General features: G+C 32.4%; 2 protein-coding genes across 3 annotated transcripts; both read right to left on the bottom strand.

Moving 5' to 3' along the window:
* Positions 1 to 1825: 1825 nt before the first annotated feature.
* On the bottom strand, positions 1826 to 5876 carry LOC7474686 (uncharacterized). Of its 2 annotated transcripts, XM_024604457.2 has the most exons (4): positions 5455 to 5876; positions 5250 to 5364; positions 5030 to 5144; positions 3574 to 4709 (listed from the first exon to the last, which is right to left on the bottom strand). In XM_024604457.2, exons 1-4 carry the CDS (start codon positions 5553 to 5555, stop codon positions 3766 to 3768), a joined length of 1275 nt encoding a protein of 424 aa, XP_024460225.1. In that variant the 5' UTR covers positions 5556 to 5876; the 3' UTR covers positions 3574 to 3765. The 2 variants fall into 2 exon arrangements, with proteins under 2 accessions (XP_024460226.1, XP_024460225.1); XM_024604458.2 differs by lacking the exon at positions 5455 to 5876 and having other exon boundaries at positions 1826 to 4752; positions 5250 to 5265.
* A 7495-nt stretch (positions 5877 to 13371) lies between these two features.
* On the bottom strand, positions 13372 to 15863 carry LOC7474685 (protein LURP-one-related 12). The gene is made up of 2 exons (XM_002308034.4): positions 15438 to 15863; positions 13372 to 13906 (listed from the first exon to the last, which is right to left on the bottom strand). The coding sequence occupies exons 1-2, from the start codon at positions 15648 to 15650 to the stop codon at positions 13487 to 13489; spliced, it is 633 nt and encodes a 210-aa protein (XP_002308070.1). The 5' UTR covers positions 15651 to 15863; the 3' UTR covers positions 13372 to 13486.
* Positions 15864 to 16744: the final 881 nt, after the last annotated feature.

Raw genomic sequence — 16744 nt, 5'->3', positions numbered from 1 at the left:
ATAATACACATATATATTAGAATATTTGAACATTGAAAATTTTTATGGTAATTCAGAAAGTTGGATGTGCGGTGTTTCGGTGATTATCTTTTTAAATTACGATCGTTCGGAATAATATAGATGCAAAAGATAAAAAAATTTTGTTCTTTATTAGTAGAAAAAAAATAGGAGTCACCACTTAATATTTTAATCACTAGAAACCCTAACTGATAGTCTGGATAAAGAGACTAATTGTGTAAAAGAAAGTTAGTAGCACCCCTAGTATGTCTTATCTGAAGTATGCTGCATTGTTTATTTGTCTGATATAAACTAAAAAAATATTGTTTTTTCTAACCGTTGGTCTATCTAAGGTTTAAGAAAAGCCTTATTTAGCAAGGAGATCCTTATCTTATCAGGTTAAAAACCTAACCATTGATCTAATGTTAATATAAAAAAAATTATTTAATATAAAAAATATGTCTTATATATAAGTTTATAATCTCGTATATTAAAAGAAATAAATTTATTTTTTTTAATTCTAATATTAAAATATATCTTACATAAAAGCTTATAATCCTGCCTATTAAAAATGTTGCATATCTAATATCATGGTAATCTTTAAAAATTTTAAAGAAAAAAAAACAAATGAGCGTGACCAATCTGGGCACTGTTGCATAGCATTAGTGAATTATTCACGCATGCTTGCAACAATGAATGAGAAGGCGAGGGAAAACATGAGCTTACCTAGTGCAACTGGGGGGTGAAGACGAAGATGATGGTGACGATCACGTAGCTCTGGCCAGACGATGTCCTTTTCTCCCTCTTCGTTTCCTATCTGTCTCTTGCCCTTTTTTTTGTTCTCTGGGTTCTCTCTCTCTTCGTTCTTGTTCTTCTTCTCTTCTTTTGTTCTTTCTGTTTTCATTCGTTTTCTATTTGTCTCTCTTTTTGATCTTTTGTTTGTGTGTTTGATTTGGCTGAGTCTGCAATCTCGTCTGAGGAAAAGAAATAGGAATTCCCTTGCCAAAAGTGTCTCTAGCTTTTCGTGTTTTCACCTCCACCTCCTATTCTCTCTTTGTCCTCTGGTCTCTCGGTTCTCTCTTTGTTTATGTTCGCCTTCTTTGTTTTTCTTTCTGTCTGCTCGTTCTGTGTGTCCTTTCTCTTGCATTTATAAAGCCAGAGAATGCCCTCTATTCGTGCCTCTAGATGATGAGGGATGTTCCTTCCTGTTTGAGGAAAAACAGGTGACTAACAGTCCTGCCATTGCAGGACTATTGGTAACGACCTATTTGAAAATGCATCGTGTGGGCGAGAGGGATAGTGGGCAGCTGATAGGTAGGAGACGTGGCCCACGACAGGTTTTGCTGCAGTTTTTTTTCCTTCCTGCTGAATCAGTAGGATGAAGGAGGAGGTGATGAACAATGATTTTCAAAACGGTGTTGTTTTCTCGACTGAAATGGCTATTTTCAATTTTCCCTCCTGAAGTTCTAACATTTAGCAATTGGACCCTTATTCATGGAAATCTCTGTTTTTTTTATTTAATTTTGCCCCTGGATCAATAGCACAGGTCAATGGACTCGTATTATAACTCAAACCGGTCAATTATGGAGACATAAATAGAGCTACGGAGTTGAAATTGTTCACTCCAGTAACTTCAGTTTTCAGTAGAGTTACTCATGCATAAGACTCAGACATCTGGTCAACATGATAACATTAACAGCCAAATTAAATCAATCAGGTATGCCTGGTTAAGTTTGAATTCAGATAACACAACAATAGATGAAAGAATATTCACATGCAAGAGTAATCAAATAGAATTTGCATTCTTATGTCACAAGTAAAAAAAGCAGAACATAAACACTCTTGAATATTTATACTTGTACAATTATGTAGCTTACATCCACTGCTATAGAATGATTGTCAAGAGCATGCTATGAAGAATCCTACCATTCTTTCAAAAAAGATCTCAGCACCTACAATAAAAACAGAAGCAGCTCCCAACAAGTTCTTTTCAGCTAATCAACATAAATGCCCATGCTGAGGTAACGGGGTAACAGTTGAGTTGCTAGGCATGGAAAAGGAAAAAAACAGAAGAAACGAGTGAAGCAGTAAAAGCTGAAATGGAGAAAGTGGGACCAGGCATTAAGGAATTTCATGCTTTGTTATCTTTAAATCACATTGCTACCATTGCAACATCTGGGAAAAATTTAAAATCTTACCATATTAGTTTCAAATTAACAAATAATTGTAGGAAGTTGTTGACAAAGCTTAGATTTTTTTTAGCACTATTGTTTGGAAAGCTGCATGGTTAGAAGCCTATCGTTTGTCGCAAAAACAGTGAACTCTAAGTTCCAGAACATATAAACCACCAGAAAAGGAATCATCCATTTTTTTTGCTGATGTTAAAGGAACAGTTCAAGAAAGAAGTCAATCACTGCTTTCACACTACCAACTGGCCATTGCCGTTTAAGAAAAGATTTCAAGACTATTCTTTAATCCTGAATGAAAGTAGCATGGCATTATTGGAAGGTCTATTAATCTTCTTCCATGAAACATTGAAGACATAGAGAAAGGACCAAAATGATATCTTGATAACTCCTCCAATCCACCATTGAACTCTCAGCAGTTGAAGTTTCACATAAATTGAACAGCAAAACAAACTTACAAACAACCTCCTATTTTATGTCACTGCTCACTTAAAACCACAAAAAGTTATATTCCTATCTTCAAAGAGATCCCTGCTACAGAAACCATATAAAAGTAACCTCCTGAATCATTCTCAAAAGTGCTGAAGTAACACCAGAAAATTATACTTTATACCCTTCCACATTCTTAGCATGTCTTCTTAATTACTAGTTACTTCTATGGTAATCCACTCTCTTTGTCAAGCCAGTTACCTTCAAATGCTCAATTGATATACACAAAAGGAATACAGGAGCATTATTCACATTATAATTTTGCAAGCATACCCAGGGGATATTGCCCTAGCTGACACCTAATAATGTAAAATCATACAAACAAAAACAGGGCACAAAATTATCTTTCTTCAGACAATTATACTAGGAAACTGGCCATCACTAACCCCATCCTATACAGAACAGACTCACCACAAAAAAATATCCTGATTTTTTTTTTTTTTGATAGATGAACTCATAGAGCTTAAGAATAATGACCTACAGCTAACTCACAGTAACTGTTAGATTCACTCCTGAATTAATCAACATATATACATAATCGTTTAAGTACAGAACATTTACCTAGAAACTGGAGAAGTTTATTCTAGCATGGTAGAGTAGCCATTCATGAAGAGGCCCCTCAATGTCATACCAGGACATTTCCATAGACTGGTTTCATTGTGGTTCAGTGCAGTCCTTATTAGTCTTAAGTTTCTCATATATCCTCCTCCCACTGTGTAAATTACTTTCCTTTCTCCAAAATGCCTCCTAAAATCTTTTTTTTTTATGAATTCAAGATTATTCAATGCAAGGTTGAATGAATAAATGTGTGTGGTGCTAAACTGGTTCCCAAAATACCTATTTGGATTTTGGTAGTGGCTAGACGTCTCAATTTTGCAAGTTATGTCACTAACCAGTATAGTTTAGATCAAACTCAGATTTCATTTACAATTCACCTTTTCCACTAAATCCCAGGTTGCAATCTCGCTGTTAGCGTGTAAATCTGTGATCTGAACTACTACATAGGAAAATGAGGTTGCAAAAAGGATTGACCAGCATAATTCTAGCCACCTCAAATTTTTAAGCATAGACACTACAACGGGAAAAACAATGCCTACAAACCTGGCCCTTCTATTCGACCAATGAACATGTTGGACTGCCAGCAAAAATGTCCATCCTCTGCATTGTCTCTGAAGGGCGCTTTGCGCTTTCTGATGGTTGTCTCCAAATTCTGATCATCACCCTCTGAAACCCACTTAACCGAACAGGACCCAGAGGGATCCCTAGTACTTGTACCAGGAAAAAAACAGAATTCCTTGTTTCTTTGTTGAGAAAAAACACTAAACTTGTCTCTTTCTTGAAATCTGCTTGAGCCAGCATTTTCATTTTCTTGAGCTTGATTTCTTTCTATGCTCATGCCCGGGTCTGAGTATAGACCCAGCCTCAAGGATAAATCACATTGTGTGCCAGTTGGCTTGTCATGGGTATTTCTGAAATCTGCTTGTGTGATTCTCGTGGAACCAACTTCAGCACTGGAACATGAGAAAACTGTCTGCAAGACACCCATTTCCCTATGTGGTGCAACAGATGTACCAATAGGTTTGCCCACAAATATAGTGTTGGATTTCGTCTTCATCGGAAATTGGGAGACCACATCAGACGCTTCGATTTGATATTGATTTCCACAATACAAGGGATAAACTGAACCAAAGTTCTGGTGCATGTCGGCTTCCCTTGTTGTCAGCTGATTACTGCCAGGTGGGATATTCTCATACAAGAAAGGGTAACTGTAAGCAACATTACTATTCTCAGCCAAATGATGATTAGACTCTGAAACCGAAAGATCTGGATTCCCAGTTGCCGTGTCTCTTGCAATATTCAATTGATTGATAGAGTGAACTGGCATTAACTGAAGGCCTTGTTCATCATGAGTTCTATCTATAGCTCTAGGAGGTACAGACGCCGATTCTTGTGTTCTCGGGCTGAGGTAGCTCCTGGGATTGCTGTGTCGTTGACTTCTCGAAGCTCTCTCCACTTTGCATCCCAAATTAAGGGCAGCTAAATAACATTTCAACAAACTAGACATGATACAACACCTCCGCTACAATTATTACAGACAATGTATAATTGCAAATTAAAACAAGCCTGAGTTACACAATTTAAGCTTAGATCAATGCATGCTTTAAGAACTTGGCATGCTGCAATCTCAAATACAATTGTTACAAAGCAAATTGAAGTCTTAAACTTTGATATTATCGAGAGAGAGAGAGAGAGAAAGAAGTCTGACTCTGAGACACAATGCTACCAAAATGAGAACCCAAAAACATAATTTCAAAGTTGGATCCAAGAAACATGAGCTTGCATAAAGAAATCAGTACCTTCAATACAGGGAGGCAAAAGATCTCCAGTTTCAGTGCTCTCATCTCTCCTAATAATGGTGTTGATGGCATCATTTACTCTGTCCCAAAAAGTGTCTTGGTTCATATACTCAGCCTAAACAACAAAAACCATGTAATAATGAGTTCAAAAACACAATACAAACCTAATAAAGATCCAAGAATCTATAGACGAAAAGAAGAACAAAAAGTTTAACCACACCTCAGAGTTGGCTTTAGAGTACATGATTTCCTCTGCTTTGTAAACCACAAGAAGAAGCTTATCTTGCCACTCCCTGTTCCCTTTAGTTGCAGCACTGTGAGTGTCATAGGCCATCCTAATCAAAACACAAACTTTACAATCACAAAATGCATAAAAAAGATTCAATCTTTATTCAAAATAAGCAAAAATAAGCAAGACCCAGAACCTTAAAATTTGTCCAATCATGGAACCTCGGATGGGTTTGTGCCTATCACTATGCCAAGCTCTTCTCACACACTCATAAGGCCTTGGCCCTGGCCTTGGCATCTTCCCTTGCTAAACACACACTCTCGCTCACTCCAAAAACACACACAAAACCAATACCACTGTAGTAAAAAAAAAAAAAGATAAAGAGAGAGAAAGAACGGGGAAGATGTTAGAGGGTTTTAAATAAGAGAGAGGAGAGGACACTACATGGGTCAAGGTCACTTCAATTCTTTCAAATCAATTTTTCCAGTTTCTCACTTTTTTGTTGGCTGGGGAGTAGCACAAAAGACTAGAGAGAGAAAGAAAAAAAAGAAAAGGAGTTGCTTTCCCATAGTTTGCCTGCCCTTGCTCCAATTATTTTTGAGAGGTTACCAAAAATTTCTTTTTTATATAGTGAAAGGTTTTGTGGGTTTTTTTTTTTTTTTTTTGGAGGTCATGCTCATTTCTTGGGAAAAAGAAAAAAGAAAAGAAAAGAAAAGGCGAAGAGTGGTTTTGACGTGGGTGGGTGTCGAAAGAAAAAAGGTTGGCATTTGCCACTAAAGTCTCTCTCCCTAGCATGGGTGTCCAAGTCTTACTACAGGTTGCCCAAGTATGGGCACAAACAAAAATGACATCTTATCTACACCACCCCCCAGAATCAAATCCTATGTAATCATGACAGTAAACTATTGTCATGCTGGCAGAATTTAGTCAATTAGATCACGTAAAAGTTTTTCCATCTTAGAATTGAAAGTTGACCTTGTTAGCTTTTGTCAAAAAAAAAAAAAAAAAAAAAAACTTACACATCTACATATTGCAAGAGGAGTAAAACATAATCATTCTACATTTTGCAAATGATTTGGGTTGGAAGTCGTGGGCTTATCTACTTTGGATCGACCTCGTTCATACAAAGCTTGTCTTGTATAAGTTTCAACACTAATATAGGTATAGGTAGGACGAAATCCTTTCATGTTTACACAACATTGAATGATAGAGGTTACCAGATGCTATAACTTGGTAAAACAACTGTTCTATGTCACAGTTGACTATTTTGGGACTAAACCAGACGAGCATGGAGGTGTGTTCTAGGGTTATTTTATGTCTGCTTCAATTAATAAGATTTTGAATTTCAAAGCAGCACTATTTCTAGTTTGAACGAAAATACTGTAATTTTATATTTAAACTATAATTCTAGACTTGTAATTCTAAATTTATAATTATGTTACAAGTTTAAAATTTTATGCTCATTTTATATACAAAAAAGTATTAATTGTAAATTTAAGAAGTAATTATATAACTTGAATGCTTTGAATTTAAAAAATAATACGAGAATAAAGATGTTATATTCATGGAGTGATCTTTAATTGGATTACAACCACATATAAAAAATCCTTGACAATGATCTTTAATTTGATTACAACCACATGTAAGAAATCCTTGACAAGAGAACATGGATTGATATGTATTTTTATTATTATTATTTTGGGGTTTTTTTTAATGGAAACTAAAAACTTACTCGATTACATTGCCTACAATTATAAACCTATTAATTATTGTCTACTTATTATCTGTCTACAAATTAATTATCAACCTACGATATTACAATCCTATTGATAAATAAGTATTGAAGATCCTACAAACTTAATTTAATTGCAGAACAATCATTGTTATTAATTTGTTGAATTGTTGTTATGTCTTTTCCTTTCTTGTATACTTTTGTAAATAGAAAAATTCAAGATAACTTTCAGTAACTAATTACTCATCTTATTATAACTTTTGATAACTACTTACTCATCATATTTTATTCATTGTTTTATGATCTTGCACCATGTAAATTTTTTATATTTTCCTTTCATCACTTTCATTATTATCATTTTCTCAGAACAACTCTAGACGCTTTTTTAATTTGTTATTACATGTTTGTGGTGGCATGTTATTTATGTAAATATTCTAGATTTTATACATCATGTCTGAATTGTAATTAAGTTTGGTCTTTTTTTTCTAGTCCAAATTTTATAACTCTTGGCTTAATTTTAGTATACGACAGGGTGTAAACTAAAAAAAAAAAAGGTATGGGATGATATGGATACGGAGGGGAAAGATGGAAAGGATGAGATGCTGAATCCATTTGGTTTAATGGCTATATATATATCCAACGAAAGAAGAAAGGAAGGGGATCTATTCTTGTATAGACACTCCAATTTTCAATCAAGAAGCCCTATATGCATGTTTCTTCCTTTTTATTCTCTCTTTTTTTCTTCTTCTTTTTAACATGAACAAAATTCACTCCCATTTTGCATACTACGAGTAGAGTTCCATGGTTTTGATCACTCAAACCAGTTTGGGAGTTGGGATGCATATATCTTATCTATCATAAATAGTCAACATTTTTAATAAGCATGAATTAAAGGGATTAACAGCCGATTTCACTCTCTCTCTCTCTCCCTCTTTTCCAAAACCATTGAAATGAACCAAAAATCATATGGGGAGCCATAAAGTTTTTTTTTTAAAAAAAAAACATTCACATGTATTTTACCAAGGTTGAGTAACAAATGGTGGGCCTATTGAATTACTCCAACCACCCATGCCCAGGCAGAGTAGAAGTGATCGACCCCATATATTCTCCTCTGTTGTGTACCATATATTATAAATTAGAAGTGCTATAAATTCCAACATTTATGTTTGAGAAAGGCTTCACACTGCCCTTGACATGTCCCTAACATTGCATGGGTTCTCCCACTCACAAATGTCATATACCCACTCTTGAAAATGGCTGTGCAGGAGCCAGCACTACAGGCTGGTTTGCCACACCTACTCCTGTTTTCAAGTGTTTTTTATATTTTTAACTTTAAAAATATTAAATTGATTGTTATTTTTAGTGTTTTTTTAATGGTTTTGATGTACTAATATTAAAAAAATCTAAAAAAAATAATTCAAAATAAAAAACTGTTTTGAAAAACACTATGAACAATGATGCAGATTGCAACCAAGACAATTTAAATGGTCTTGGCTTCCATGGTCAAATATCGTGGAAAACAATGATGCAGATTGCAGAAGGTAGGAGCAAGGGTCCTCCAACAACTACCAATAAAATCAAGTCCTGAAAATTACTCGAGGACGATCCAGAGGATCGACCACTGCTAATTAATTTAGTTGTCTGCATGTCACATGGCAATTGAAAGTACACGCTTCCTTCAAATGTATTGTCACTGAATCGATTAAAGCATGCTGTGAATATTTTTATGTGTCTAGATAATGAACCCTCCTCGTGACAATTCATGGAATATATCTTGTTGGGTTACAGTTTGTAGTATAGTGAGTCAGATTCTGAAAGAGATAGCAGTGATACATTGCCAACATGTATTGATAGGGAACTGCCTTGGTGTATTAATTATCTCTCTGATATGTGCAAGAAAAGAGACTAAAGATACTATATATTCTAAGTGTGAATACCATTCCAAATCTAGCCGGAGAGGAAAACCACCACATGCAGCAATCTAGTCCGTGAAAGCTGAGAATTTGCAATAAAAGATATAAAAAGAAAAAAAGCAAGCAAGCAAGCAATTAATGTTGTTGGCCCCCAAACCAATGCTCGATCAAATCTCCATCTATTTCTCTAAAAACAAACACTTTTTTAACGTAGTTTTTAAGATGTTATGTGAAATTTTTTAAGATATAATTTTTTAATATATCTTTTTAAATAAAAAAAATTTATATTTTAAATTTATATAAACTCGTACTATTTTATACTTAAATTTTATCAAATAAAATAAAAATAACAAAATTTAAAATTCTGATAACATATTAAGAAACTATCTTCACATGCCAAGTTGTGAAGTCGCCAGATAAACTCTCAGCATACTTATGATTTATATAATTCTGATATAATTTCTAGCTGGCATGTTGATGTTCTTTGAATTCTAGGCTAACAATAGCCAAACAAGCAAATGTACGAAGAAAAACAACGTTGCCCTAGCTTCAGCATCAATCAACTTCACATTCAAGTACGGAGAAGATTCTCCTATCAAGTCGCTGGAAATGGTCTTGACCCTTGTGAGTTTATTTCATTTGAAAAGTTTACTTTCATAGCCAAGGAGGTTTCGTTATCTCTTTCTTATTCTTTTTTGTTTCAAATTTTAGGATTGACATGCAGAATAATCTATATATTATATATATGTAGATGTGTAGAATACCTTTTTCAAATTACTTTAAAAAAAACTTAATTTTAATGGGACGCAAATTCAAGTCAAAATGAAGTCTTCATTTGTCTCAATGCTATCGTATATTTGGCTATTTGCCAATACATTGTCTTACTTGTGTACATGTTACGCAAATCATGAAAATTATAAGTGCAAATTTTGTTTTCTTCTCTAAGAAAATATTAGAATGAAGAGGACATCTCAGAATATCTACAACATGAGAGACATTGCAACAATGCATCAGTCATCGGATTTTCTGGTTTAGTGACTTGTGTTAATCTTTGGAACTTTTTTCCATGCGTTGTTACTTGAATCATGAAAAAATGCAACTACGGATATCCTCTTTTTTTATGATATATCAAAATCAAATGAGGAGGACTTTTCAAAACAAGTTGGGCAAATTATTAATGATTAGATTCCAAGATATGTAGACTCGCGTTCTATTGTGGGGTCGGGTTATATTTTTTAAAAAAATAATAATGTTTGAAAAAAGATTAAATTTTTTTATAAAAAAAAGTGATCTCATAAAAAAATCAAGTCAACCCGAGTTAACTTGTCAAATATACAATCTAGGTCATGAGGTCGGATAATCTGATAGAAAAAAAAACGAAAAAGATTACAAAGCCTATTTTTTTATCAAAAGAAAAGAAACTAATATTGAATGATGAAATAAAAAATATATATAAAAAAACAAATGATCAACCCGCATTAACTTTCTAAACACGTAATCCGGGTCATTAGACCGGAAGCACCCTACTTAAAAAAATCATGAAACCTAATTCCCAATTAATCAAATGTTGAATGATAAAATTTGAAAAAAAAACTATACAAAAGAATCCAAAACAAGAAATAATAATTAAAAGAATGAGGATCAATATAGAAATAAAACTAAATAAATTAGAGGACATCTAAAAAATTTTAATTGAAGAGTGAAATTAAAAAGAAAAATCAATTTAACAAAAAAAACAATTTAGAGAATGAAGATCAAAATTGAAATAAAAAATAAATTAGAAGACAAATACAAATTTTTTATTGAAATGAGAAATTGAAAAGAAAATATATTTAACAAAGAATAAGAATCAAAATTAAAACAAAAGATAAATTAGAGGACAACTACAACTTTTTTATTAAAGGTTGAAATTGAAAAGAGAAATCAATTTAACAAAAGGATAAAAAACTTGGCCCTTCAATTTTTTTTTATCTCATTCTTTTACACATTTTATAATTTCTTTTTAAAAAATAAATTTGTTTAAACTATGGTTAAATAATTATCCAAATATGTCATTATTTAAAAATAATGTCAGTGACTTTCATGGTAATATTAATAATGCTTTCCGAATAATTATATATGAACCCTAATATGCATAATTTTTTAAATTTAGATAAAATAATTATTTTTTAAATATTTATTGTATATTGTTATATAATTTCTATCAAGTTTATTACATTTGCATTAAAATTACCAATTCATTATTTTAGTTTTATTTTAAACTTGCTTTTAAGATTAAGATAAATTTTTATTCAGAAAAATAAAACTTCAAATAAAAAAATTTTATCAATAAAAGCACATGTTGATAAGGGAATGGGATTTTGAATATAGAAATACTCTTTTATGTTTATTTCATATTGTTAGAATTTTTTTGATATTTTTTTTTAATTTCTTATACTTCATATGCAATAAAAAACATATCTAAATATATTTTTTTTTGTTAAAAAATACATGAATAAAAAATAAAATTTATACTAATAATTATATTTTTTCAACACAATCTAAATTATTATATTTTTCATGAAAATTTACTTTTATTGCCATCTAATTGAATTAATTGTTTTTCAAGAACACCCCACGTTACGAGATGAAATATCTCCATGTTCATCTATCTATCAGCTTTTTACTTTAGTCTTTAGTTAACATTAACAATTTTTTTATGATTTATTAATTCATATAATTTTTATTATTTTATTTCATTAAACATACACATCAACTTTTCAATTCTCAATTAGAGATTTTCATGATACAAGAAAATACTGCACAACATCTTTACATTTTTCTTTTATATTAAAAATTAACTTAGAATGACACCCACAATGTAATGCGATTAATTGGCTAATTAACCAAAAAACTAAAGGAGAAAGGGTTTTTATTGTTTTCCTCCTCAAAAGCATTATTCATTGGAATAGTGTTGTGTTTTTATTTTTTCCAATCAATGCTTTTTTTTCTTTAAATTTTATTATTTAATATTAGATTTATTTTTTATTGGGTTATGTCATTCTCATAACATTGATTGCAGGTTTAGCGGGTCAATCCAGTTGACTCAAGTTTTTTTTTCTTAATTAACTTTTTTTATTGATTTCAACCTTTAATATTGGGTTGATTGGAAATTAGGTTTCATAATTTATTTTATTTTTTTCTATTATGTTATTATGGCCTCAATACCCAAGAATATTGTTTAATGGGTTAACTCAAGTTGACTCGGGTTGTTTTATATGTTCTTTTTAATTTTTTTTAATTTCATCATTTAACATTAAGTCAGTTGTGAATTGAGCTTCTGATTTGTTTTTATTTGCTTTATATATGGACATTTTGGTCTCATGATCAGGGTTACGAGTTTTGATATTTTATCCTCGGTTAAATCCGATCATTTTTTTTATTTTTTTCTAAGAGGTTATCTCAGTCTCATGACCTGGGTCACGAGTCCTTCAACACTAGATTTTATTTTTATTGGGTTGTCCTCATTTCATGACTTAGGTCGCAAGTTTAACAGGCTAATCCAATTAACTCAGTTTTTGTAATTGACTTATTTTTTTTTTTCTCAATTTCATCATTTAATATTGTGTTTGACAGAGAATTAGACTTTATGATTTATTTTGGTTTGCTTTTTTATTAGGTTATCCTGATCTCATGACTCGGAAATAATGTTTGACGAGTTAACCCGGGTTGACTTTGCTCTTTTTTATGTCATTTTTTTAATTGATTTTTTTTAAAATTTTATTGTTCAACATTTGATCCGATAAGGTCAATTGGAAATTGAGCTTTATAATTAGTTTTGATTTACTCTCTATAAGGTTATCTCAATCTCATGACTAGAATTACGAATTTTACAGGTTAAGCCGGATTAAATCAGGTCATTTTTTTATTATTTTTTTCTGTAAGGTTATCTCGGTCTTATAACTCGGGTTATGGATTTGGCGGATTGACTCGAGTCATTTTTTATATTATTTTTTATATTATTTTAAATCTTATCCTTCAACATTGGGTTGATTAGAAATTAGACTTTGTAATTTTATTGATTTACTTTCAATGAGGTTATCTTGGTCATATGACCCGTATCGCGGGTTTGACAGGTAAACCTAGTTTGTTTTTATGTTTTTTTTTAATTGATTTTTTTTTCACTTTTATCCTTCAATATTATTTTAATTGGGAATAATGCTTCATAATTTATTTTGATTTACTTTCTATAAAATTATCATAGTTTCATAACCTATATTGTAGATATGACATGTTAACTCAGGTTGATCTAAGTCAATATAGTATGTTGTTATCTTAATATTAAAAAAAAATATTATTTTAAAAAACAAATTGAGTCATTTTATATTTTTAGAAGTTGCTCCCGTTGTTTTTGAACCCTTAAATTTAACTAAGTCATATCAAGTCAATCCTTATATAATTTCAATTTTTCTCATTAGAAAGAAAAAAATGATAATAATATCTAAATATTTTTTTATATTCAACAAAAAATTTAACTCGCAGTATGGCAAAAATCACGAGTCAGTAATTTAGTTTTATCTATAAGGAAACCTTAAATAAAAGGGTTAAAAGGAAAAATCCTTGGAAGTAGGGTCTGCGTCCTGCACATCACCATCAGCATTATCACCGTACATTTGATCAAGAACCAGAACCAATCCCATTGCAAAAGCACCATCAAACCCTGGCCTTACACAAAGCCAAAAGACATCCTTTCCAAGCATCACATGAGTTGAGGGGTCCACTTTTCTTTTGATCACAGCCACCGGATCTTTTGATGAATTCTCCGAGGAAGTGTTAAAAATTGTACAGCATCTCTGAGAATAAGAACCCCTGATATGGTACTCCTCACCTGGATCACCAAAAACCTGTACGATCAAGTTGGACCGTCCGATGATACTAGATCTGCAAACACTAAAAACTGGTTCTTGATGATCTTCCTCCCTCTCTCCTAAGAAGCCTTCCCACCGTTGATGAAGACTTGGCTTCTGTTTTCAACAAATCAAAGAAAACAAGAATCCATATTAATTTCATTTTTCATTAATAGAACAAAGAAGTTTATTTATTTCTTCTCTAAAACCCTGACCATGCAGAAACTTGAGACAGGAACGTGTATACATTATGGGGGAATTTTTATATGAAACTTAGTTCGTTAAACTTACAATATTGATTTATTGAAGTTTGAACCTAGAAATTAATTTGGATTGGATGGAGTTAGGGATGACAATTTCAATTGAAGCTGATGAATTCTAATTCAAACCAATCTATATATGGGGGGGGGGGGGGGGGGGGGGCGGGGCGGGCGACGCTCTATCCCTTCTCTTGCTCTCTTCTCCAATATCCTAACTTCCCTTCCCAGCAGCTGACAGCCCTTCCCTCATTCTCCATAATAACTTCACGGTGGATATTGGTGTTAAAAGCTAGAAGAAAATTGTTAGCGTGGAGACTGGGACTTCTTTTCAGTGTTTATTAATTAATGTAACATCTGAGTTGCATATCTTCTGTATAGATTTATTGACATTTGCAGTTAAACCATCTTAATCCTTTGCTGCTGATTCTTACCAGAGTTTTTAAACTCGGTTTGGTGATTGACCCAGTCTAGGGTTCAGGTTATCAGGTTTTGATCGGGTCACCAGGTCACTTGGATTAACCCAAATTTTTTTATAAATCAAAACAACGTCATTTTAGTTTTTTTTAAATAGTTAACTGGTTGAAATCGAGTTTTTAACCAGGTTTTGTTGGGTTATTGTTGGGTTATTGGATCAATCTATCAGGTCATCCAGAATTTTTTTTTTTTTTAAACTCGACCTGATTTCAATTTTAGATTAATTAAGTTTCAAATTAACCTGCTGGATTTTAAATCTATAATTCTTACTTAAGATAATCACATTTGAAGTAAAATGTTATTAACTTTTAATCCCTAGATGGAGGGATTAACTTTATCAAACAGTACTAAAATGCCAAGGTTCGAATCACCCTTTGCCACGATGGAGGGAATTTAGTTTCTTTGAAGTAAACTATTCCTTAGTCCCTGCCTTTTGATTAAAGTTACAGCTTAGTCCTTCTTTTTCTAAGCCTATATCTAAATCCTTTTTTTTTCCTTATGAATCCAAAACTAAATCTTTTGACTTGACTTGTTAAAACATGTATTCTTTTTTTTTCTTTGATCTAAATCCTCACACTACGTTGGTATTACATTTGGAATTTAAGAAAACTAAAGTATAATTTTAATTGGGCAACAGTCAACAAGATTCGAGGGATTAAATTATAGAGTTTTCAGAAAAAAGAGCTAATTAATTTATAATTACATTAAAAAACCATGGACTAAAAGATAATTTAATCCTGCAGGTTCAATAAATGCCGGAAGAACTGTCAGGTTTTTCTATTAACTAAAGTAGTATCGTCTATCATTTCAAAGAGATTAAATGTTACAGTAATTGAACCTTGAAGTATGGAACTGATTTTCCAAAGCGAAGCTTGAAAGACCAAAAAAAAACAGAGAAAAAAGCAGCAGCTAACCTTTCGACGAAGGGTGAGGAGGCCCTTGCCACCGGCATCCATGAGAACAAGCTCATCTTTAGGCTCAGAATCAGGGCCATAAGAATCAAACCGAAAGATGATTTCCCTGTTAGGATCATAGACGATGAAACCATCTCCTGGGAAGAACACAGAGGTCTTATGAACTGTAAGGTTCGTTGCCTCTTTGAAACAGAATTTCTCATCCACCATCATCTTTAAGCAACAGCTAGCAACAATCTACGAGGATAAATTAAGATCCTGATCTTTTACTTCAAATCTTGAAAGGAATATGAGGGGAAGATTATATTGGTAGAAAAAATTCAAGAGCAGAAAGAGAGAAAATGGGTGTTATTAATTGAAGTGGTGTGGTCAGTCTGTGGGCCTATTTATTCAATTTTTGTGATTCATGTCCACGGCATATAGCACATGAGATTAAGGCAGGAAGGTAAGCCATACATTTTAATTATTTTATAGTTTTATCCAATTGAAGTGTATAGTGGAATACGACTTGACGATTGTATGTGTGGATGCTGTGGGATGCTTTACATATGGGCAATTTGTGCGTGCATGGCAATTCCTGTTTGAGGTGACACGTAAAGATCAGCTGTGGTGGGCTACCTAGTCGACGGGAATGGATGATTAACATGTTTGATCACCCAACGGGTTAGTTAAATTTTACTAGTTTAATGTTTTATCTAATTCAATTTAAAATTTAATTTGAATCAAAATTTTGAAGCCCTGGATTTTTTAAATTAACCCACCAAACTAGATTGGATTTACCAGCTATAGTTTTGTGGATTACGGTAGTTTTTTAATCACCCAGAGATTGCTATTTAATTCTCAACATCCAGCTTTTTTATTCATCATTTATATGATCACAGGAACTTTTATTAATATAAATGATGAATAAAAAACATGATCAAAATTCCTCCAAAACCACTACACCATTGGAGAAAATGTATTTGATTGGTTGTAAGTGTGGTCGTTAGCACATCACAATGGTTAAGACTGTCACAGAATGGATCCCATCCAGCCACTAGTGATGTTGTTTCCCATGTATCAGCTGGGTTGGGCTATTTTTATGGATAATCTTCGCTCATCACTTCAATCTTGTAGGACCGAGTAGTTGTTTTTTAATTCTTTGTGTATAATTTTAATTATTTTTAAGTAGAACTAGTGATCATATCCAGTGTTCCAAGAGCTAAAATGTAATTCACCACCAATTACAGAAGTAACATTACCAGAGATTGTAACCGTAGCTGCACTTAGGGAATTATTACAAAAGAGGAATGAAATGAATTAGGAGT

The sequence above is a fragment of the Populus trichocarpa genome, chromosome 6, assembly GCF_000002775.5.
Source record: "Populus trichocarpa isolate Nisqually-1 chromosome 6, P.trichocarpa_v4.1, whole genome shotgun sequence".
NCBI classification, from domain to species: Eukaryota; Viridiplantae; Streptophyta; class Magnoliopsida; order Malpighiales; family Salicaceae; genus Populus; species Populus trichocarpa.
This window is presented reverse-complemented; position numbering and strand designations above follow the sequence as displayed.